Below are 24770 nucleotides of genomic sequence, written 5' to 3'. Positions count from 1 at the left end.
AAGCGAAAAGGAAATTACAAGTTTGATTCCAAGTTTCATAAAAACATGGTATTTTGAACCCCAGAAACCCAAGGCATCATACATGCTAGCTCAGAAAACAACACTTCTTAATAATCAGAAGTTTTTAAAAGTAATATTAAAAAAAGATGAAGGAGTTGGACTAAAAGCCATAAAAGCTTAAGCTTCCAGCTCTTGCAGACAGATATGTCTGCTGAAAGTGCCTTTGTCAGTCGTTGAGAAAAATTAACTGTCTTCGTAACAGAGTGAGAAGAAGAAATACCCAGAATGTTGAAAAAGTAGTTCTATTGTTCTTCTAGAGGGTCAAATAAATGTTTTGGGAGTAAATGAATGAAAATTGAACAGGCTACAGAGTTTTTAAATTTGGGGGCTACAGTATTTTATTTATTTTTATTTTGTTTTCTTTTGAAAGCAAGTTTATTCCTGTGTGGATTTTATGTGTCCCTTTTTTTAAATTACTCCTTCACAGGTATTCTTAAGCAGATACAACAAAATCATGGATATTATGAAATCAGTTTGTGTTCAAGCAGATTCAGTCTCCCTGCTCAGTTAAAATAAAGAAATCAGAGTGGAAGGTATTTACCATCAGTATCTCAAACATTGTCCTACCATGAAAAGACAGGAACACATACGTACACATATGCTATTGGGATGGTGGGATATAGCCCATGTTTTTAAACAGCATTAAGATTTGAACAATATGAAGACTTGTACAGCAAACTTCAATGTTCTCAGAAAGAGAAGTTGGGTATGAGCTACTGATTTCAAAGTAAACAATGAGACAAAACCAATGTACCATTTCTGCAGTGTAAGAAGAACTGTGTCTGCATAAAACCAGGCAGGAACAATGCTGACTTTGTATACTGTGGATAATGCCCAACTTCCTTATAAACCAGACAATTTAAATCAAAGGCAAACCTTTGTAGTTTTCATAGATGCTAAATGTATTTCTACCAAATCAAGGAACATTAATGATATACTAATAATATATTAATTATTGATATATTAATGATACATTACTGTTCCTTGATTTTCCTAAAAATGTGCAATTGAAGTATAATAATTAGAAAATGGTAATGCAAATAACATTTTACAATGCTTTTCTCTATAAGGAACTATCAATTATGTATTCTAGTATTCCAATAGTCTCAATGGTACATTGCTAGAATTTGCAGAGTTAAAATAACTGACAAAACAGATTTATTAAGAACTTAGGAAACTAAGTGCAGGACTTGCTCATTAGCCATTAACACCTTAAGCATTTTGAGAGTTGAGAACAAATAAACATTATAGATACCCCTGCTAAATTCTTGCTTTCCTGCATATTCAATAAAAATGCAGCTAGCTCTATTTTATGTTTGGTATTTTCTTTATTGCTTTTTTAATTTAGAACATTTCAAGTTTTTGAAGTTTGTGTCAGAAACTCATGTTTAACTCCCTGGTTCCTCCACCACTTCCATTCTCTTGTAGGGTGAAATCCGGTAGCTCTTGCAGAAGAAATCTGCCTGATACTTTCAAAAAGATCCAGCAAGAGTGGAGAGAGAAAAGTTTTCCTGCATGCTTTATCTCTGAGATTATGAAGGTGTTAAAGCACAAAAGATCACTTAAGCATTGTGATTACTACTGTAACTCAAATGGCTTGTGCAACTTCTGCCACACAGGGCCACCAATCCAGGTCTCCAGAAGCTACTGCAATACTACTATGAAATATGAATATCGACACAGAGATCCAAACACACAGTTTGCATCAGTGGCAGTATTGTTAAATTAGCAATTTTAAGAAGCTTAACTTGTACAGAAGTCTGATGGAAATGATATGACCTCATATTCCATAAAAATTTGAGACAACGTGATCTTGCTTTAACTACGTATCAATCACTTGCTTATAAACACAGAAATAAGAGCTACACATTTTTATAATTATATTCTCCTTTTTCATTGTGGAATGGAAAACATTTAAGATATTTATCTGGTATCACCTTTATTATAGCACTTTCAATTCCAAAGAAACCATAATTCAGCAGTTAACGGTGAACTACTGTCAGTTCCCCTTATTGAGATCACACACCCTCCTCATACAACAGAGAAATCACAAACAATGGACCAATAAATAAAACATCCTTCTCAGTCCAGCAGAACCAGTAAAAAATGTGAACTCCCCCTATATACAACACTCTGTCCACACAGTGCTCTTCCGTGAAACAGATTTAACTGCCTCTTCATAATGTCACGCTTATCACTGTAGCAGCTGAGCGTATGACTATGACTACCAATGGCATAATGATGCATGATCATGTATGGTTTTTTTTTACTTACAACAAAACAGCTGTAATGCTGGCCCCATTCTCAATAGCATTTTTCAAATTCTCGCTTTGACAGATTATTTTAAGGATGAAAATTGCAGAGGACTACAGCATGCAGTCTGCATCTTCTGAAAAGTGACTCAGCCATGAATGAGTCTAAAAAATTTGGGGGAAGGGCAAAAAGCCCAAAGCAGTTTCTAAGCCGACAGAAATCCTTAAAATTAGTTTTGTTTGTTTGTTTGTGGGTTTTTTTTTGTTTTTATTTATTTATTTATTTATTTTTTAATACACCTGACTCAATTTCAGTCTTGGCCCTTCTCCTTGCCCCTGTCTCTTCTGACTTCTGCATTTTATCATCACTGCTGTTCTTAAAATGACTTTGGGGAAACTATTTTGATGTGCCTAGCTGTTAACAGAAAGCAGAAGCAGTCTTCTAGTAAAAACTGTCAAGACAACAGAATACAGATGAAAGAGTGTTAACACTGATCTCATTCTGTATCATTCCCTCATTCACAGTTGTGGGTGATGCATTGCAGATGAGGTAAGACATTTCAATAAAACTAAAAATGCAATAAAAGGCATTATTTCTTTCAATAGTTCCCACTCCACCCTCTAGTAATTTCTGGAGTTGCCCACTGGTTCTGCTAAAGAAATTTTCAGAAGATGGGGAGCGCTAAATATGTATGGAAAATCACATATAATTCAAGGTTGCTTCCCCCCCCCCCACTAATATCTTTAACAAAATGACTCATCTTTCTGTATTATTATTTTTTTCTTTTTCAAATCATCTGCCTTTTATTAACATAAATTCCTAGATAAATGCAGGCAGTGAGAACACTAACCAGATAAGAGTCTGTTTAACTAAAAGACTGTGAGTTACAGGCAAATTCAAATTATAAGAAACAAAGCAAGAAAACCCCAAGCTGTGTGTCTGAGCAACCAGTGTGTTTGGTAAGCAGAGCTCAACTGAGCTGAACTTTTAATCTTGGTATTTATCTGAGAGGTAATGCCACTGTGATTCCCAAACTAGGCACTGCTGTGCCTGAAGGGCCACAAACAGCAGCTGAATTCAAAGCATGGCTAATACACACTGATGGTATCCAATTCAAAGACAAGGATAAAGGATGTATTAGCAACGTTGAGTTCTACCTAAGTGATGTGGGAGAAGTGGTACATGATCCCAGCATAACCTTTGACAAGCAAGTGCTCAGGTAATATCACCATTTCTGATCTTGACTCACCAGAACTCAACCAGAATAATTAAATGAATCCTACATTTCCTTTTTCCATTTCTGCTAAAATTAGAAAGTTACCGATTTCAGCCCCCTGTACTAAACAACTGACTTAATTAAGTACAGAATAAGCTGATTCTCAAGTTCTTGCAATTTGCTAGCATTTGCTAACAATAAACATTAATACATAGAGGTAATTCGAAAAGCAAAATCTATTCTACTTCCAAACGTTTCCACTATTGTAAACCTCATGGTAATAAGTATGTTTACAGTGACTGTATAAAAAGTCTATCACCACAACAATTAAGTTTTATCTAATACAATTGTTGATGCCTCCTAAGTCAGTAATTCCTTTATGCTCAGAGAATGAGAGTGGTTTTGTGCATGAATCTTCTATCAAGAATTAACAAGAGCAAATAAATGAGAATATTTATTTCAGTGGCAGGGTAGGGAACAGAACTGATCTACCATACATGTCTCATACCTGGAAACCTTATTCTTCATTGAGAATATTTTCCCCACTCTTTCAATTCTCATTTGAATAGAAAAATATAATCTTTTTCCTCCCAAAAATAATAAAGGAAAATAGGGTAGAATGTTGAAAAGTAGTTCCAGATTTAAATAACAGTGGTTCCTTATAATCAGTCTCTCCTTGCCCACCCTCTGTACATTTATATAAATGCTGAAACCCAAAAGCAATAGAAAATTTCAATTGGATTTATAATTAGAAGAGTAGCTGGCTGGCATCTTGACTAGGGGTTATTTCAATTTAATAAGGAACTTTTCTCAGACATAACAAGCCCCAGGAAGGATGCCAGCCAGATACTCTTCCGAATTTAAAGTCAAAAAGTTCTACTGACTTTGTAATTCTATGATATATAAAAGTAATTCTGGGAAGCAACTCCAGAGACTCATGTACTAGAATATGCCACTTTGTACACGTTTAATGTGATATATTTTAAAACACTCCATCTTCTTTGACACATAGGAAAGACCATTTTTCGAGAAGCACAGGCCTATGTTATGTTGAGACCTACCACTACATCCAATAGTACATTTAACCTTTTTCTTCACTTGGTGCTTTAGGTTCTTCACATCATCAGAATATGGACACAACTGCAGCATCATTCCCTTCTAACTGAAGCACTTAAATTCACAGCTCTCCTAGAAAGTCAGGGAGAATACTTATCCCAAACTACAAAGAAAAGCAGGTTCACAAAATCTGAAGCAATACTTTCCCTCAGTATCTTTCACCTAGATTAAGGATGAATCCTTAAGTTAGACTAAAGCAATTTGCTCTTCTGTTGCTTTGTGCTACAGGTAAAAAACAAGAGGAAAGCAAATATTACAAATGGCAGAGAACTGAACCCTGTCCCTGCCATGGTGCTGAATAAGAAAAACCCCACAGATTTCTGATAAAAAAAAATAATTCTCCAAGATGTAATCCCATTAGCAACAAGACAGTCGCCGATTCTGGAAGAAGACAATCCCCAACAGCTCCAGTTTGACTAGCTCTAGCCAACTGTCAGTTTGGCAGAAAAAAGTATTTCATGAGTCCTTTAGGTTATATTGGGATTAAATCCTGATAATAGGGTTACATGACAATGTTTAACACAGATGTGCAAGTACTCTGAGCACTGAGCATGAAAGCAGCACTGCTCACCACACCACGCAAAGGTGAATACAGGAGAGGAGCAAGAGGGGAGCTGAGCTGATGCTAAGGTCAGAAGCTACCACCATCACTATTCAGAACAATCCTATCAGCACCTGGGTTGTGAAATTTCTTTAAGACTCTTTCTGTTCATTTACTCAGCACGTCCTCTGCCGGTATATTCCAACATTTACTATTCTCTCAAAAAAAAACCCCTACTTGTTTCTTTGATGGTGAATGTACCAGCTTTCAGCCACTGGAAGCTGCCAGAGAATGTCTGACAAGGTAAAAATAATTCAGTCTTCCACTTTTTATGTCGGACATTTTGAAGATTCAGCTGGACAGGGTGCTAGGACATCAAATCTAGGCCCTGTTTGGCGTTGAGGTCCTACCCAACCTGGCATTCTATGATTTTCAGAGAGTGCCCAAGAATAAATAACTGTAGGAAGAGATACTGTTCCTTTGCCACTTATTTGCAAGAGCAGATTCCAGGGAATTTCCAAGTGCTGGAGTATCTTATATTCAGGTTGACACTCTAGCATCTGTTCTGCTGACATGATCAAAATGTGAGAGGTGAGCCTGACTGCAGGATCTTCTGTAAAACAGAGTACAGACGTTGCCTCCAGGGCTTACATCCCAAGGTCTCATCGACAACAATGCATGTAAATTTTGCTGCTCTCCTTCAAAATTTCTGGTATTTCCATACCTTTCATGCGTAGTGACCACGAGCCAGAATGTCACTTACTAACTTTGCTTTTCTTAACTATAGACAGAGCCAGGAGCATCCCAAGTTCTACTGTGTACTCCTACTTTTATGTTTCCAAGGATACATCCAGCTTTTTCTTTTACGTCTTTTTTGGTTTTGCATCATCACTGACTTGACAGTTTGCATTAAGTCTATTAAATCAAAGCCTCTTACAAACCTCCTCTGAGTCACTGTTTTCCAAGGCAATGTTCCATTCCCAATTATATCACACTGTACTTGGCCGTATGAAAATAAATCCTGTTTGAGTGGGATATAAGCTCCTCACTGATTGGTATTAGTCTTGTGCACTCCTCCCTGTTTAATTATATTTTACTATTTTCTGTTCTATATTTCACCAGTAAAAATTGCTATTCTGAGTCTGTGGAAGAGATACAGACTTTGCCAAATCTACCCTTTATTTGTCACTACTAAACTCTTCGAGTTTCTCATATTTGTCATGTCTCATATTTGAGACAATTTATCATCTTTATTTCTATCAGCTATGGTTATTACATTAGTTTCCTTGATTTCCTTATCAGCTATATACAGCTTTTACTCCCAAATATTTTTTTCACTCATTTTCATCTGCCCCATTATTTATGCATGTTGCATTCTTAGCAGGATTTGCTTGTTGAATGTTCAATACACAGAGGTTTTCTACACTGTGAACATCAGGATTAATGGCACATGTTAACAGCAAGAAAAATATGAATAAACCCAGACTACAATAAAATACATCACACAGTGATGCAGTCCTGTTTCACAAACAGAAGAGAGAAATCCAAAGAGAGGCAAAGTGGCTTAATGAGTAAATCTTAAAACTGCTAAACTGGATTCTACCTTCAGTGTGTATGAAAAATCTGAAGGCTTGATTAATGAGGAACACAGCATCAAAGGTTAACAGAAGAATTAACACCACGTGTTAGAAAAAAAATGAGTCTAGAACCCAGTCTCCTGCCAGAAAACGGACTCTTCAAAGGAACAGCCCTAAATAGCATATACAGACCTGTTCCTAGCTCTTCCGTAAGACAGCTGTTATTAAACAGTGTTTGTAACCCAAATACAACTGAGAGACTGAAATTGTTAATAAAAATTAATTGCTCATAACCGGTTTTCAAGGGTTCAAACTCAGAAAACCTCAAAAGCTTTTACTGCATAAACAGAATTTTTTATTTTTGTATTTATTCATTTATAATTCCATTGCACTTGTGCTGAAAATTACCTGGAAACTAAAGATACTATCTGCAGAAGAAGAAAACAAAAGCTAGAATAATAAAACTTGGTCCATGTGGTTAAAATATAATTAAAAGCTTAGGCAATAACCAGCTATCTAATTGTGGTGATTCTCAGTATTTTGTCTCTCAGGAACTATTTTCTGATTGGTAGCTATTCTGAATGCTGGCACAGAAACAGAAAACAGATTTAGCAATTAAAATGCTTAAAAACTCAAATATGAACGCAAGAATTTCCTGCAGACATCTTACTCAGATCAACTGCTCTTTAAAGCATGGTTCACATGGCATGTTTGATACTGCTCAGCTCCATCCACCCAAATTAACAACTCTCCATGTCAGAATAATTCATTATATACCTCTTAATAGTTTTGCCTACAGCACTGAATGTGGAGTGCTAACTAACTGCTTTTCAAAGGTTACTATTAATGCAAAATACTCAACATTTCACACTTGTTTCATGGAAAGAATGCTTCCATTCTTCTGCAAACACAACAACATAGCCGTAACTGGATTTTCATGGGCTATGGATGAAATTTAAATCTTATGCCTGAGCCCTGTGCTGTTGCAATGACTTGGGCAGGAGGCTGGATCAAGGTTTAGGCACTGGTTCAGGGCCCTGCCCTTGCTGTAACATAATGGTAACAGCATCTGAAATTTCATCTTAAAGAGGTCTCTAGGCTCCTAGGTAGCTTGGATATTTAATAAAATAATTAAATGCAGGTTATATGCATTTTGAAAGCATCAAAACTAAAGAAACAAACCCCTCCAGTAGTGAGGAACAGAATATACAGAAATCTTTCTAGTCTTTGCTTCCACAGGACTACCATTTATCACTTAGCTAAGAAAAAGTGTCCGTTTAAGGACCTATAATTATATTGCTATAATTCTATCAGGTATCACACCAGGGTATTAGAATTATCATTCTGCACGAAACTCACAACAGAAGTTTCTAGGTGGGGTTATATACATGTTACCCTTCCTATGAGGATTGAATTGGCTGTTTATGTTGAAACCTTTCTTCATGGGGCTTTGACACATGCACAGATTTGTTCTGTCGCATCTGTCTTCTCAGGAAGAAATCCAGCTTGCCTGAAGACAAGGACTGGCAATACAGGCAAAGGCTCTGATTGACTAACATAGGTATGCCGACAATCAGTTCCATCAAGCCAAAGGCAGCCTTCATGCATGGTCCCAGCTACCGCCATACCAGAGCAGAGCATGGCTACAGATTCAGACTGGATCAGTGATGGGCCAGGAACAAGACTATATGGGAATAAACCTGGGTTCTTGTTCTCAGAAGCCCACTTTAATAGTCTTTAAGTGACATTTTATTGATAACTTTAATGTAATGTAAAACTCTTGTTGATCTTGAACCTTTTCACAACCCTTACTCCACAGCTCAGCTTCTTGATGGTAACTGCTGACACACAGGCTCTTAACTCATGTAACATTCAGTCCTTTTTATTCTCCTGAGGGCAAGCTGACAGTATTCCAATGCTTCAATAATATTGCAGTGGTTGGACAGGGCTTTTAGCAACTTGGTAAAGTGGAAGGTGTCCCTTCCTGCAGCAGGGCAGCTGGAACTAGATGATCTTTAAGATCACTTCCAACCCAAACTGTTCTATGACTCTGAATGCAGACGAATCCGTACATACCAGTGGTCCCCACTGAACTCAACAGAGTTCCTGCTAAAGGGATTTTGTAGTATGTTAAGTGGGACAGGAAAGTAAGTTCCTAAGGCAATCCCAGATCCTTGTTCTGTTCAGAAGAGAGTACTAAGTCTCAGAATTCTAAGACAGACTATTTCAGGAAATACTTCTCTTTGTTAGACTGACAAGGCAAAACAGCCATGCAAGGATTAATAGCTGCTTGCCAGTGACACAAACCACCAATATAGCTAAGGAAAAAAAGACTACCTTTTTTCATCAGGAATGGAGAGAAACACTTAGAAATCATCAGAAACTGTGACCAGCATAATATTAGAAAATTATTTTTATATAATTCTACTCTGTATTTTAAAGAATAAGCAGCTCTCATGGAGGAAGCTGAGGAATACACATGAGGTCCTTTCCTGGGCTAATGAGAGAGACAGCTTGCATGCTTACAGTCACTTTCGTTTGACCTGATGTAGTTTAGCTGTGATTGTATCAAACACGCTTTGCAAGTTAACGAAGCTGAAATATCAAATGTAAGGTTTCTTTCTGGTTAGGAAATTAACACAGTACCATCTTTCAAACTGCATCCTTTGTTCAACCAGTAGTAGTTAAATGAAACACACATTTTTGACCTGTGTCATTTTTATCTTTAAACAGCACAGAAATAGGAACAGCAGCATACCTGTTTCCTTTCCAAGTCTTCACTGACCAATAAACCAGGAAATCTCTTTCTACACACTTCCAGTTTATTCAACCACTTAATTACCAGCTTAGTAAAATTACCATGTTAAAGGCAAACAAAGATTCAGCAAAGTTTTTCACTATGAAGGTAGTGAGGCACCCAGAGAAGCTGTGGCTGCTCCACCCTTGGCAGTGTTCTCAGCCAGGTTGAACAGGGCTTTGAGCAACCTGATCTAGTGGAAGGTGTTCCTCCCCGTGGCAGAGGGGTTTGGAACTGGATGATCTTTAAGGTCCCTTCCAATTCAAACCATTCTATGATTCCTCAGTGCTTTCCTTGAAAAGAGTTGTATGTAAACTTTTGCACTAGTATCTGCTCTCATTTCCGATAACACCAATTCTTTAATGCAAGCAGTAAAGAACACATGTATAGCCTGGACACAGACTGCCAGCTCAGCCATGGCATTCTACGGTTGAAGTAGCAGGGCATGCTGCAAAAAAACCAACCTTATTTATTTGGGCAAGTGACAAAAGCTGTGGCTCCGGTATGTACAGAAGTGAACAGATTTTACTTATGCAGAGTGTGCAGAAGTTAATAGAAGCAAGAGTTGTCACAGGAAGGAGGCCAGGATGATTTTGTTTAGAGAACAGGAGATATATTTTAGTCTTCCACTGTTTTTTACTTGTTTTATTTTTAAGAATCTGGGTATCAGCATAAAATAGGCATACTTTGCATATTGGTAAACCCAAGTTTAAAAAAGTAGATATGTAAGAGGAACCTGTTTAAAAGCAGTCATCATATATTCCCAATCAGTCAAACATAGGGGTATCCTTTTAGAAGGAAACGTACCTGTTTCAGGACTTGTTTGATTACAGCTGCTAACAATGCTGTTTGGTATCACTGGAGTGGAGGATGCTTGGATTCTTGACTGAGGTGGGTTTGGATGTAATGAATTTCCTAAAGCCATTCCTGACTGACTGAGCATCCCACAGTTCCCACTAGCCTGCATCTGATTTATTAAACCTGCAAGATGGTTGGTTGTGCCTGGGCTAGTACCATGGACAAAGTTAGTGTTTGTGTTCTGGCAGTGCACACCTTCCCCTCGCAAGGGTAAACTCTGTGCCAGTGAGTTCTGGAGACTGCCAGAATTCATACTGGTGTCTGCAAAATGCATCTGGTTACCAGTGCATGGTAAAGCAGTATTTGAGCTCCCACAGCTGGTGGTACTATTGCTGCTCATGTGAGAGCTTTGACAACTCATGGACTGAAGTAGCTGGGACATGGAACTGATGGGAAAAGAGCTTTGACTTTGCTTTCTTATCAAATCAGATCCAGCTTTGGAAACTCCAGAACTGTCCAACTGAGACTGTCTTAGCAAATTCAACACTGTGGTGGTCGGCTGCTTTCTTTTTCTCAGAGGATCTTTTTGCTGAGACATCAATTTATCTCTCAGTGCTGCTCGGCCACTTTGCCCTTCAGTTGTTGGTAGAAGCACATTGGCAGCAGGAGGGAACATGGTATTTAAAGTGCTATGTCCTTCATTGTTGCCACCACTGGCAACAGGTCCAGAATTGCTACTGCTGTTATTGTTGTTACCAGCAAGTTTATTTTGATTTGCTAGCTGTGCTTTGGCTGCTGCTGAGAGTAAACTGCTTGCTGGAAAAGAGGCAGCGTTGTGCTGGTTCAAGATCTGATTTAAAGGCATTCCCAGCAAACCAGGCTGACTCTTCAAGGAACCACTTCCAGCCGATGCAGTAGAGAAAACTGCATTGTTTGGAGGATTTAATACATTACTCATTCCAGCAATTAATGGGTTAGGGATCTCCTTGTATTGATTAAGTCCATCATGCTTGGTGGAAGGGCTAGATGGCATAGATGGTCTTGGTGACCCTATTGTTGACCTTGGGGACCTGGGAGGAACTTTAATTCCGCTACAGGATGACTGTGGTCCTACTGGAGGCAGCAGGAAATTTCCATGATCTGATGACGTGGAGGAAGAACGTGATCTTTGGGGAGAAGCCTCGATCCTTCCAATCCCGGATCCCATCATATGAACTGGGGATGTCACTGGTGAAGGAGACAGGGAAGTTGAAGCAGAATGTTGAACTCTTTGAACATGACTTCCATGGTTCATGTGACCAGGTTTTACAGTTGGCAAAGGAAGATTACTTGGCAAAGGGACGACAGCAGGAGGCATGCTTACATTCATCACGGGTACCTGAGAGTGGACATTTGAATGGAAAGTAGTTGGGTTAATGATAACAGGATTCTGATTCACTGGTTTGCTAGGAATAGGGTCAAGTATGCCAAGTGGATCCTTTTCCGATGTTAATGGCTTTTTCTGAAGAGCACAAGAAGGTGGTGGAGGAGGTGGGGGTGGACCTTGGGGTGGTTTATGGTGAAACATTGCTCGTGGTATTTCCATACCAGTTGAAAAATTACACATGGGTTTTTTCATTACCGGGCTTTTTGTGGTTAAGGTTGGGGAAAGAGGTATATTAGTCCTTCCGGCCATTGCACAGGATGACTGTATGGGAGAACCATGTAGCATTACTGATGGTGGAGACAGAGGTGTCCTGTTCATGTGAATAGGACTAGAGTTGGGTGCTCCATGAAAATTGGGATTGTTCCTTGTGAAAACATCAGGGCTTCCAAGTGGGTCAGTCCTAGGAGAGATTGAGCCATCTCCATATATCTGTGATCCTGATGAAGCTGGACTGGGCATCCCACCATGACTGCCACGATACGGAGACTTCTGTCCAAGTTCACTACTACCCAATCTCTGCCTAGGATAGACAGAATGAAGTTCTTGTTGCTGGCTTCCAGCCATTTCTTGCACATAAAGCCTACCCATGGCATTAGATGCCCCTATCATCAACTTGAAAGGAGTCTTACATTCTGGCATCACAGAATTTGTAATTCCTTCATGTGATTTATTCCTCATTGATCTTGGAGTTGCTGCTCGAGTAGGAACTACTGGAGTTGCACCTGATATTAAAAACACAACAGTTACTGTTTTGAAATCTGGTATCACACATTTCAGGGCAAAACTGCTGTGTGTGAAAATATTCATAAAAGCTAGAAACCCTTTTGGCTAAACTTTTCCCTCAACAGAAATAATATCTAAATCACCAAGGAGTTGTGCAATGGTGCATGCTACCCTTCTATATAGTATAAACCTTAATTCCCATATAAAGACTGCATAAATATGGAAAACTTTACATCTTTTGCCTTCCCTTTTGTCGTTTCTTTCTGACCACCATCTCTGGTGTCCTACTCCTGAATCTCCGGCATCACCACTTTGGCTGCTGCTCAAAGAGCTGGCAGGAGGAGCAGGCTATCACTGTTGCAGGGAAAAGGAGCCTCTGGCACCATCTATTGAATACAGGAGGAACAAAGCCCAACAAGGGTTTAGACTAATTTCTCTTCACCCCACACAGAAAAGGGTCCTGCCCCAAATACTGTCACTGTTGAGGATGAATGGGGAGCTGTGCCATATGACTTTGGCCCAGATTTGTACTCAGCAAAGCACTTAATTGGAGAGACTGAAGAGACTGTGGCTGTGCAAGGCAGGATGCAACTTCTCTGGCTGCTCCACATCACTTGCTGGTACCAAGGGCACTGAGTTCCAGTCCACAGAGTTTATCTGTTCCTGGGAACTGCCGTGCTAAAAAGGTGAGGACACATGTTACATCATATCTTGCATTTCTTTACTGAATTAAGGCTTTTCCTGCAGTTTCTGCAATTAGCTTTGATTGGGGTGAAGATGCTAAATTTAAGAAGGGGCTCTACCTTATATGTTTGCTTTTGGAATAAAGGCCTTGGGGATATTTGCATGTATGCAGACGTGAACTCCTCTACAACTGAAAAATTTCCTGTATATCCCAGTTTTGAGACTAGACCTTCCTACCAGCAGAAGACCACTATCATTTTCTGCCCACTAGTATCAGTTTTATGTAAAAAGATTTTTTTTTTCCCCAACATTTTACCTTAAAAACACCATCACAAAAGTAGCTCCAAGTCTGGTGGACTTTCTGCCAGTTTTTGTTGCTCTGGGAATTTGCAATTCAGTTTGGAGTACTTGGCATGCAGCCTCTGAATATGTAAACTTAAACTTGAATAACAAGTTGAAGATTTCATGTTCAAATGAATTCAGAGATGCCTTTAAATTCCTCTACTCAGACAAACCCAATTCCTTTCTTTCCTTCAGCCTGGCCATAGGGGACAGATGGCACTGACAATTCTCCCTTCATCCTATTTACTCAACCAGCCACATCCTGACAGAAACAAACATATTACTTTTCCCAAAATACAACCAAAGTCTCTTTTAGGGGACAAATTTCAAGACTGAACTGCAAAACAAAATAAGTACGAGAACCCTCACCTTGAATGCTGGACCTAAGCATATGGTCAAATGTAAGTGTGCATAAATGAAGACACATTTTGTTTCAAAAGCCAATTTATAGTGAATTTTTCTTCTTTGCTTAGTGCACAAAATTCTGATCAACAGAGAAAGACCATATAAATGTGACTCATGTCTTTAATATTTAGCTGGGTTTACCTCCTTAATTTTGCTAATTAAAAAAAAAGTAATTTAAGTTCGACCCAAAGAATAAAAAAATAAAGAAAGTGCACAGTAATTTGGAAAACTGCACTGATAGTTAAAAAAATGCACTGCAAAAAACAATGTAAACACAGCTTTAAAATAAAAAATAGCAATTTGAAAACACAAGAGCACATCAGTACTACAAGCAGCAATGGTTTCTTAGCATTGTCTCTTTATCTGAAATATATTATTTATTTTTATGCTCTTAAAATTTTCCACTTTGAAGTCAAGCTACAAAGTGGTTAGCAATTAGCCAGCTATTCCTACAGCAATATAGGGGCACAAAAGAACTGTCAGATTACCAAGGGCCATTTCCCAGAAGTGGTGTGTATCAGAGTATATAACCATAAACTTTCCAAGCTCTGTCTTAAAAGTAACCTTCACCCCTTTGTCTTAAGCATTTGGATTTGTAAGACTACTTCAGAACCTTTTCTTGTAATCCTTACAAAGTACCTAATTTTCAGTTGAAGCTTCTATGCAACTCTGGTTTTGTAGCTATTTCTTTCAGTGCTAACTTTGTCCTTCAGCTTAAGGAGCTTTATTTCTGCAGTGATTCTCCTGATGCCTTTATTGACAGCAATCACATCTCCTTTCAGCCACCATTTTGCCAGGCTGAACAAGCTAAATACTTTTAGATGAGTTCCATAAACTGGCTTTGCAGTTCACTAAGAGCAAAGCTCTGCTCTATTTCAGCTTGAGTGCCGCTAGCGGGAACAGCAGTGCAGGAAGGCAGTACCGATACAACAGTATTTGTACTTCTCCTTGAGTCACATTGATTTGCACTATACTGCCATCTGGTACTGCTCACAGACATCTTTGATCAGCTACTATACCTAGGTCTTCTTTCTCAATAATTTACAGCTAACAGCTTTTTTCACTGGTCCCCAGGTGAATGACCTCACACTTAACAAGATTTGTTGCTATATCTTTTCTTTTCACTGTCTCTATGATCCCCCAGGTTTTCAACACGTTTTGATCTTCTCTTGTTTTGCCAATACCTGTCAACTTCACCCATCAACAAATTGCCTCATTTTTTGTTGATATAGATCATTAAGATGCTAATCCAGGTTGGTCCCCCCAAATAATCCTTCAGAAATTACAGTGGAGATCTTCTCTTACTGTATATTCTGCCTTGCAATACAATATCCCATTTAGTCAAGTCCTTAGCCACATTCTAATCCCTTTATAATCACTTTATTCTGCTTCTCTAATTTCCCATGTGACAGAATATCAGAAATATTACTACAGTTCCAAAAGATGAGAGCTAATGTATTTTCTTTGTCTAGAACAATCTGATACGTTTTCCAAGAAAATCATGCTCTTAAGTCTGTGCTGACCTGCTTTTTAGACTCATTTTCTAACCACCTATGTCCCTCTAATTACTACCTCAATTTTTAACATGAATCTGTTTACTATTTCCCTCATAGATACATTAGACTTCTGGGGGTGGTTCTGCATAGTAATTACATATATTTAAAATCAAGTAATTAAATGATCCTGCATGGTTTTACTTACTTGTTCCACCACCAGGACTAGTTAGAACTAGTGAAGGATGTGGTGCTTCCATGCTTTTATGAAGTGTAGCCACAGCAATAATTTTCCTTTTATGTATGCATAGTTTGGTGACATCTTCATCCGCTTTAACATCTTCAGCAGTTCTTTGCTTCACAGCAGCTCCAGGATCAAAATTAAAGACCTGAGAGCAAAAATTCCAAGGTTTAAAATAGTCATTAGAGGTAGCAAACTCACCAAATATACCTAAACCAAAAATTTTACATAGAATTATATTTGCCACAGTTCTGTAGAGCTATCTGACTGCTCTTACACTGCCCAAGAGATACTTCCATAGCACATTTCAAGTTTATAAATAAAATGTGAACATAATCAGTAAGAGCCATGGAAGTTGTCATCTAGCAGGAGAACTTTAACACTCCTCAGTATAAAGAGTATGGAGGAAAAAGAGATAGGACCATGCATATTTGAGATTGCCCTGTGATTAAGAAGAAAAGTTTCAATTTGTATATAGAATATAAAATGACGAAGCTGATACTGAAGCTATCACATAAACCAGTGTTTCATCCTGATTCTCCCACGTTAACATGATGCTGCTGACAGTAGGTTTCCAGTTTAATAGTAAAATCTTCAAACACCATAAAACCTGAGTCAGATGTTTTCCATGAGGGAAAAAGAGAGCAGATTAATTTTTGGTAAATTTTATGGCAAATCTTTGGGTATATACCATTTATCTCATTTCATATATATGATCCTAACAATGACTAGCATGGCATAGCACATCAGCTGACATAGTTCATAAGGACTATAGTACAGAGATCCATAATGATGTTTTTCTTTACCTTGGGAAGAACGAGAGGACATTCTAGGCCACACTTGCATGTTCCATCAGTTAGTAAGTAAGTCTTCACCTGCTCCAAGCAGGATAATAAAGACCCACTGGGACTGTAAAGGAACAGAAAGGATGAATACAAGCTATTTGATATATCATGACTTCTACTTACCACCCTAACAGCTCACATACAGAGTGGTTATGATAACACAGCTGAGATTTTTTTTTTGTTTGTTTGTTTTTTTTTATAGTACTTCTTGCTTTTAGTCAGGAACTAAGATGATACTTATCAAAACCAGCTCCCGAAACCACATTTTAAGGAAGATTTTACTATAGAAAAACACAGCAAATGCAGAAAAAAGAAAGAAACTCATATTATTGATATTTAATATGCACATTAAAGCCCTGGCTGAAAGCCTTAACTACTGCTTAACTACACTAAGAGATTATTTTTCTCCCTCCTCTTTCCTATTAAGTGTAACACATGCAGAGTGCAGTCCCCATGGACCTCCTTCCCTTCTACCACATCACTGCAGCCCCATGCAGGCATGACACTCAGCTGTATTTTTTAGAACTGTGACCTCATTTAAAAAGAAAGAAAACAACACAGAAGTGTGTTGCAAGTATGAGAAAACACATACAGCAAAGGGGCCACAGTAACAAAAACTGTTGTGGTCGTGTCTCTTAGTTGCATAAACAGTTGATTTCATTCAGCTAAAATTTCAACCCTCTCACTGAAAGTGAGAAATATTATACCAAGAAGGCAGACCAGTGAGTTTCTGATAAACTGCACTTGGATTTCGCTAACTCCCACCAAAAAATCATTATCTCCACATCCAAAAATAGGACACTGGAAATTCTGTTACAGTAAAATCTCTAATTCATAAGAAGATAAAGTTCTCATGTCACAAGCCTCTAACTTCCAGATTGCTCTTTATTACTTGGCCATCTAAGCTGTTTATCAGAGAAAGAATACAGTAACTTATGAGGACAGCTGAAACACTGGTTCTTAATGGCAGCCGTAAACAGCCCTTATTTTAACAAAACCAACTTCAGTGGAATGGTTTGGATCACAAAAAAAGAGTCAGAACTCCAAACTATGATGAACTTTCTTTCTTAAACCCAAACGTATAAACACTTAATTCTGCGCAAGAACTAAATAACACGTAAAGCAACATCTGCAAGTGACATTTAAAGTTATGATAACAGTTTAAATAAGTAATTTATTTGCCTGACTTGACCTGAAATAGTTATCTCAGAAAGAACTGCTCAGGTCACTGAGTAACAGTGACAGTTACGTGGCTAAGCAAGATAAGGCCAGGCTGAATGAGGCTTTGAGCAACCTGGTCCAGTGGAAGGTGTTCCTGACAGTGGCAGGGGGGCTGGAACTGGATGGTCTTTTAGGTACTTTCCACCCCAAACCATTCTATGATTCTACAATAAAAGAGCAATCTAAAAATAATGGTACAGATACGAAGCAATAGGTCAGAAGGTCACCTTCCCAGTCTTAAGCTGAAATACTTGGTAAGCAGAGGGAAATTACTTTTTATTTTTCTGTATCTTCATTTCAGCTATAAACAGGTTAAACCACGATGCTACCATTATCGTATTTTAAATCAGTGAGTGTCACTTGTTCTCTACAGGTATGCATTTCCAGTGCTGGCTGACCACTCTGGACTTTCCCAGCGTGCCCCGACTATACACGCAGGAGCAACTGCTCACCCCACGCACAGTCCACACTTAAAGATGCAACAGCTTCCCATGGGAGAAACTCAGATTGGCATTTACTCTACACTATCCCACCTACGTGCAAAATCATTACAGACATTCTGTGACACTTAAAAACTCATGTTAAAAGCTGTCCCTGGGAATATGATGGGGCTACGAAGCTGATGGACAGGGGCAGAGCAGTTGACATCATCTACCTAGACTTGTGCAAAGCGTTCGACACTGTCCCACATGACATCCTTGTCTCTAAATTGGAGAGACATGGCAGGGGGGCTGGAACTAGATGATCTTAAGGTCCTTTCCAACCCTAACTATTCTATGATTCTATGACATCAATTTGATGGGTGGACCACTCGGTGGATAAAGAACTGGCTGGATGGCCACACGCAAAGAGTTGTGGTCAATGGCTCAGTGTCCAGCTGGAGACCAGTAACGAGTGGTGTCCCTCAGGGATCGGTGTTGGGACTGGTCTTGCTCAACATCTTTGTCGGTGACATGGACAGTGGGATTGAGTGTGCCCTCAGCAAGTTTGCCGATGACACCAAGCTGTGTGGCTCGGTTGATACACTGGAGGGAAGGGATGCCATCCAGAGGGACCTCGACACGCTTGTGAGGTGGGCTGATGCCAACCTTATGAAGTTTAACCATGCCAAGTGCAAGGTCCTACACCTGGGTCAGAGCAATCCCAGGCACAGCTACAGGTTGGGCAGAGAAGAGATTCAGAGCAGCCCTGTGGACAAGGACTTGGGGGTGTTGGTTGATGAGAAAATGAACATGAGCCAGCTTCAGTGTGCACTCGCAGCCCAGAAAGCCAACCATATCCTGGGCTGCATCAAAAGGAGCGTGACCAGCAGGTCCAGGAAGGTGATCCTGCCCCTCTACTCTGCTCTCGTGAGACCTCACTTTGGAGTATTGTGTGCAGTTCTGGTGTCCTCAACATAAACAGGACATGGAACTGTTGGAACAAGTCCAGAGGAGGGCCATGAGGATGATCACGGGACTGAAGCACCTCCCGTATGAAGATACGCTGAGAAAGTTGGGGCTGTTCAGTGTGGGGAAGAGAAGGCTGCGTGGAGACCTCAGAGCAGTCTTCCAGTACCTGAAGGGGGCCTACAAGGATGCTGGGGAGGGACTATTCATTAGGGACTGTAGGGACAGGACAAAGGGTAACGAGTTCAAACTTAAACAGGGGAAGTTTAGATTGGATAAAAGGAAGAAATTCTTTACTGTGAGGGTGTGAGGCACTGGAATGGGTTGTCCAGGGAGGTTGTGAGTGCTCCATCCTTGGTGGTGCAGAAGGCCAGGTTGGATGAGGCCTTGGGTGGCATGGTTTAGTGTGAGGTGTCCCTGCCCATGGCAGGGGTGTTGGAACTAGATGATCTGAAGGTCCTTTCTAACCCTAACTGTTCTATGATTCTATGATTCTATGCTCTGGAGTCAGGATGGCATTCTATTTGCATTGGTGAAACACGACAACTGAGCAGCAAGAATAAAGCTATATCATCAAGAGTTCATTTTGCACCTCCCTAATCCTAGAGTAAAGCAATTTTAAATATCCTTCCTTGGTGTGTGGTTTGCATAGGCACACAACCAGTGCACTGAACATCAGTGGGTGGAAAGGAAGGTTGGGATATTGACCCTTACCAGAAAAGCGCAGAACAGTCCACTGAATTTGTGGCATGTGGGATTCAGCACTTCTACTGCACATATACCATAGAAAGGTTTGGGTTGGACAGGACCTTAAAGATCATTCTAGTTCCAATCCCTGCCACGGGCAGGGACACCTTCCATTAGACCAGGTTGCTCAAACCTGTCCTTGAACACTGGCAGGGATGGAGCAGTCACAGCTTCTTTCGGCAGCCTGTGCCAGTGCCTCACCGCCCTCACAGGGAAGAATTTTTTCCTAATATCTCATCTAAATCTACTTTCTTTCAGTTTAAAGCCATGCATATATGCATGGTTATTTTTTTGCAAGAATCAACAAAATTTTAAAAAGGCCTTTTTCCTGGACAGACCTGTTTAATAGCAAAGTATCTTCTGTGTGCATAAATTTCCTCACGCTCCTATACTGCAAGGCATAATCCACAGCTTCCCATGTAAGAAAATACCAGCTTTTTTCAGTGCTTAGGTAATCCAGAAGTTTTAGGCCTCCCAAAAAACCAAGGAAGAGCAAATGATAAAATATATTTTGATCTGTTACTGACAGTTGAGATATCTGTTCCCTTTATTAAAGTGCTTTCCTCAGTTTATTCCACTGATGCCTTCATGAACAGTAAGCTGAAGAAAACATTTAGGTGCTACTTTTAAGGCAGTAGCACTGTTTTACCTAGAAAATCACTGAGACTCAGTGCTTTTATCAGGTAATAAAACCTGGTTAATTAATGGGTTTACTCCAGAGCAATTGTTGACAGTTGATAGAAAACCGTGGACACTTTATAGAATCATAGAATAGTTAGGGTTGGAAAGGACCTTCAGATCATCTAGTTCCAACACCCTGCCATGGGCAGGGACACCTCACACTAAACCATGCAACCCAAGGCTCTCTCCAACCTTGAACACTGCCAGGGCTGGAGCATTCACAACCTCCCTGGGCAACTCATTCCAGTGCCTCACCACCCTAACAGTAAAGAATTTCTTCCTTATATCCAATCTAAACTTCCCCTGTTTAAGTTTGAACCCGTTACCCCTTGTCCTGTCACTACAGTTCCTGATGAACAGTCCCTCCCCAGCATCCTTGTAGGCCCCCTTCAGATACTGGAAGACTGCTCTGAGGTCTCCACGCAGCCTTCTCTTCCCCACACTGAACAGCCCCAACTTTCTCAGCGTATCTTCATACGGGAGGTGCTTCAGTCCCGTGATCATCCTCATGGCCCTCCTCTGGACTTGTTCCAACAGTTCCATGTCCTGTTTATGTTGAGGACACCAGAACTGCACACAATACTCCAAGTGAGGTCTCACGAGAGCAGAGTAGAGGGGCAGGATCACCTTCCTGGACCTGCTGGTCACGCTCCTTTTGATGCAGCCCAGGATATGGTTGGCTTTCTGGGCTGCGAGTGCACACTGAAGCTGGCTCATGTTCATTTTCTCATCAACCAACACCCCCAAGTCCTTGTCCACAGGGCTGCTCTGAATCTCTTCTCTGCCCAACCTGTAGCTGTGCCTGGGATTGCTCCGACCCAGGGGTAGGACCTTGCACTTGGAAGGAAGAATAACTAGAAGGAGTCCTTATTCAGCTGGGATCATCTATTCTAGTTAAATCACATCAGATCTTAATAGATACACTAATTTTCCCTTGGACAGCTTTTGAGTCAATATTGTTTGGCCTTTCATTCTCTCAATAAATGCCGTGCATATTTTCAGGGTGGCTGTTCCTTCAGAAAGCAGAGCAGCACTGGAGCAGGTTACGAAGAGAGGCAGTGGAAACTCAATCTGTGAAGATGCAGCTGGTGAAACCAATCTTTCCTTATAAAGCGCTGACCTGATCAAGTGCTGCGGGTGCTCCATGTCAAGCAGGAGGTTAGACTATTTGACTTCCATCCATTCCAGCTAATATATCGTACCATATGACTTCCACCAAACAAGAATGTAAGAGTTGTGGATCATGATAAACAACTTTTCTTAATCAGAAGGTCTTACAGAGGGCAATCAGAAAATTAACCATTGGATTAAAGAGAAAAAAAAAAAAATATGGGCAAAACCTGGGAAGAGGACAGATATACCAGCTTTCCCAAGCTCAAAAAAGTAGCTAGTAAACTTTATAGTATCAACAAGAATAAAACAAGTGTTTTGTGTAAGGCAATTCAGAACAGAAATATTAAGAAAGTCTCCCTGAAGAAAGAAAACATATTAAGAAAAAAAAGATAGAAAAGCAAGTAACTGTCAGAATTATACCAACATTTACTAATTTATAAACATTTAAGACACATGCTTGAAGAAGCAGCACAAGCTTTGTGGCCTGCTTCTTACAGCTGCAGAAAATGAAGTTCAAAAGCAGGTAGGATCATCAGGCATATAAAAATACCAAAGCATTATGTGTCTTGACGCCTGCATATGTAGATGATAGGGGAAAAAAATCAACCTACCAACAACTTTGTCTTTCTCACTGATTTTTAACTAAGGCAGTGGCCCAGTAAATTATAGCTGTAATGAGAAATACAAGGGGAAGGCGATTTATCGTTGACATTCATATCACTGACATGGATTTTGTTTGATTCTGCTAATTAAGAATATAAACAAGAAACACTGGAATGCATTTGGTCTTTTATGGTAGTTTAGTGTAAAATTGGAGTATGCTTTGACTCATTAAAGAATTTTGTATTGCTAATACATAAAATGTGAATAAGTGGTTATTTTAATCACAGACTAGTGGAATAAGATTAAGCAAATAACTGATAATCATTTAGAATTCTGTGATGTAAACCTGATGTACCCATATTTTGTTAAAGTTAACTTTGATCTTTTTTCCAATAACATTTAATTTATAGTCTGTTTTTCTGAACACATTAATTTAATAGTAATTTCAATGCATTTCTTTGTGACTATTCCAGGGAGAAGGAAAAAAAAAAAAATCCAATAAGCTAGCAAACACTCAAAAAATAAACAAAAATCCAATAAGCTAAACAAATACGATTATTTGTTTAAATAGGATACTTTAAACTTTGGATTTAGGCTTGTGTTCTTGTCTTTCCTACACGAAAAATGCGGGGAACCCACAGAAGTAAGTCTTACTGGAGAATGTCAGTGTTACTGGACAAAGGATCTTTACAGGGCATATAAAACCCGATATTTTCTGCAGCTACTAAGGAGTTGCACCACTTTAATTTCCTTTCAAAAGAGAGTAAGTAAAACACAAAAATATAATGGAGACCTGGAAGATGAACCCAGAAAAGACTTATGGAAGAGCTACAGACTCTCAGGATAAAGCTGCATGGCACTGCATAAACTGAGCTGAAGGCTTGCTTCTGACAGAAGACAGTCTCACTCTGCCTTATCACTCATGAACTGTTTGCATGTCTGATCATGGTGTTGAATTCGACCAGCAAAGCCTTTTACAAAAAGCCCATGCTGGTGCACGGAAAACGCAATGCCTGTGCATCTGAGAATTGGCAAAAGACAGCAGAGATTTCTTAACATCTCAAATGTGGCATATAACTAAAACTCTGGTTAGTTTCATTGCAAATGGTTTGAATAATAAAGATGTTAAGTAAGGTTAAATCTGCTACTGCTTAGCTTTAAAACCTGTATGACAAAAGTAAGTAATAAAGAACTATTCATGCCTAAAGCAAAATATATATTATGATCAAATTTTCAAGACCTAGCAATATTAGATTTCAGACTACGTTAAGGGCATGCAAATGGCACAACTGACATAAAGTGGACTCCACTAATATCAGCAGAAAAAACGATCTCGCACTTCAAAAAGAACAAGCCCTAAAGTTTGTGAGTACAAAAGATGAGCTGACTGACTGATTCACCACATGTTCTGGCAAAACTACAATGAAAACAAAACCAGTAATCACCTCAGATAACCTTACCTGATATAGAGCACTCCACTTTGGTCCACCCGTCGCTGCCAACCAACGGGAACTTGCACTGCTGGTGGCCCTCCATCCGTGTCCCCTCCGTCACACTCCTTTCCACCATTCATTTTTCTGTTTCTGTTTATGAGTCTTCAAAGATATCAACAGTAAGATGATATCCTTTTACTACATATCATCATGGCCCCCCAAAGAAGGCCATTCAGTACACCTTTCCCCAAACTGTACAAAGTGCATTGGGAGGCTCCAGCTCAGCTTGAAACCAAGTCCTTAAAAGTGGCCATTTTTGTTAATGAGTCAGTTTTCCATTATAATCCACATTAAATATGCAATGCTTAACTCCTTATATATTCATAAGGATGAACTATATAGATAAAAATTAGTGCTTCCAACTTGGGAAAATCATAATTCACCAATCCTTTGTTACCTGTCAGAAAGGAAAATGGGGAAAAGGAGAATTTCTAGTTCAACAGCATGGCTCCAAGCTTGATGACTGTCTAAGATAACTTGTTTTTTGTGAAAGCTTGTCTCATTTTTATAAATATGAGTCAGATCTAATACCTCCAGGTATTATACCCTTTATATGCCACATTCTTTTTGCTTTCTTTTTATCTTCCATTCATTATCCAAGTTGTCTTCTTGAGTTTCTTTCATGATTCCCTGGCTCCAATAAAATAGCCTGAAAAATACAGATACAGAAAACACATGAGCCATTTTCTGAAGTCTTTCAGCCCAGTTCAGTAACTCAGGAAGATGTATACAGCTGCATCCCTTTAAAGAGCTTAGAATTAAAACTTTAAATGTCAATGGAACTATCAAAATAAGGCTTAGGGTGAATAAAATCCTGCTAGCATATTCTTTTTATATGTGGATGCAACAGAGCAACATCTTAAAAGCTATGACAGTGCAACTGTTACTAAATAGTTAATGTACAGTTCGGGTGAATTAAAAGGATGTATCTTTTAACTGAATAGTTTTACATATGCTTCTGTTCAGAATTATCAACAGATGACTAGCTCAATTAATGCCCTTTAAAA

The 24770-nt window shown here is 39.3% G+C and overlaps 1 protein-coding gene across 7 annotated transcripts in view; it reads right to left on the bottom strand.

The window, feature by feature from the left end:
• The window catches only part of MBD5 (methyl-CpG binding domain protein 5), a 160602-nt gene that overhangs the window by 27119 nt on the left and 108713 nt on the right, over positions 1-24770 (bottom strand). For 5 of the 7 annotated variants that reach the window (XM_080621834.1, XM_080621839.1, XM_080621836.1 and 2 more), the window contains 4 exons: positions 23731-24412; positions 16479-16581; positions 15640-15820; positions 10368-12506 (listed from right to left, as the gene is read on the bottom strand). In XM_080621834.1, coding sequence (XP_080477960.1) covers positions 10368-12506; positions 15640-15820; positions 16479-16581; positions 23731-23843 — 2536 coding nt within the window. In that variant the 5' untranslated portion in view covers positions 23844-24412. The remainder of the gene's footprint in view (positions 1-10367; positions 12507-15639; positions 15821-16478; positions 16582-23730; positions 24413-24770) is intronic. The other 2 variants (XM_080621833.1, XM_080621835.1) reach the window with 2 other exon arrangements.

Source organism: Psittacula echo (assembly GCF_963264785.1).
Source record: "Psittacula echo genome assembly, chromosome: 6".
Lineage (NCBI taxonomy): Eukaryota > Metazoa > Chordata > Aves > Psittaciformes > Psittacidae > Psittacula > Psittacula echo.
This window is presented reverse-complemented; position numbering and strand designations above follow the sequence as displayed.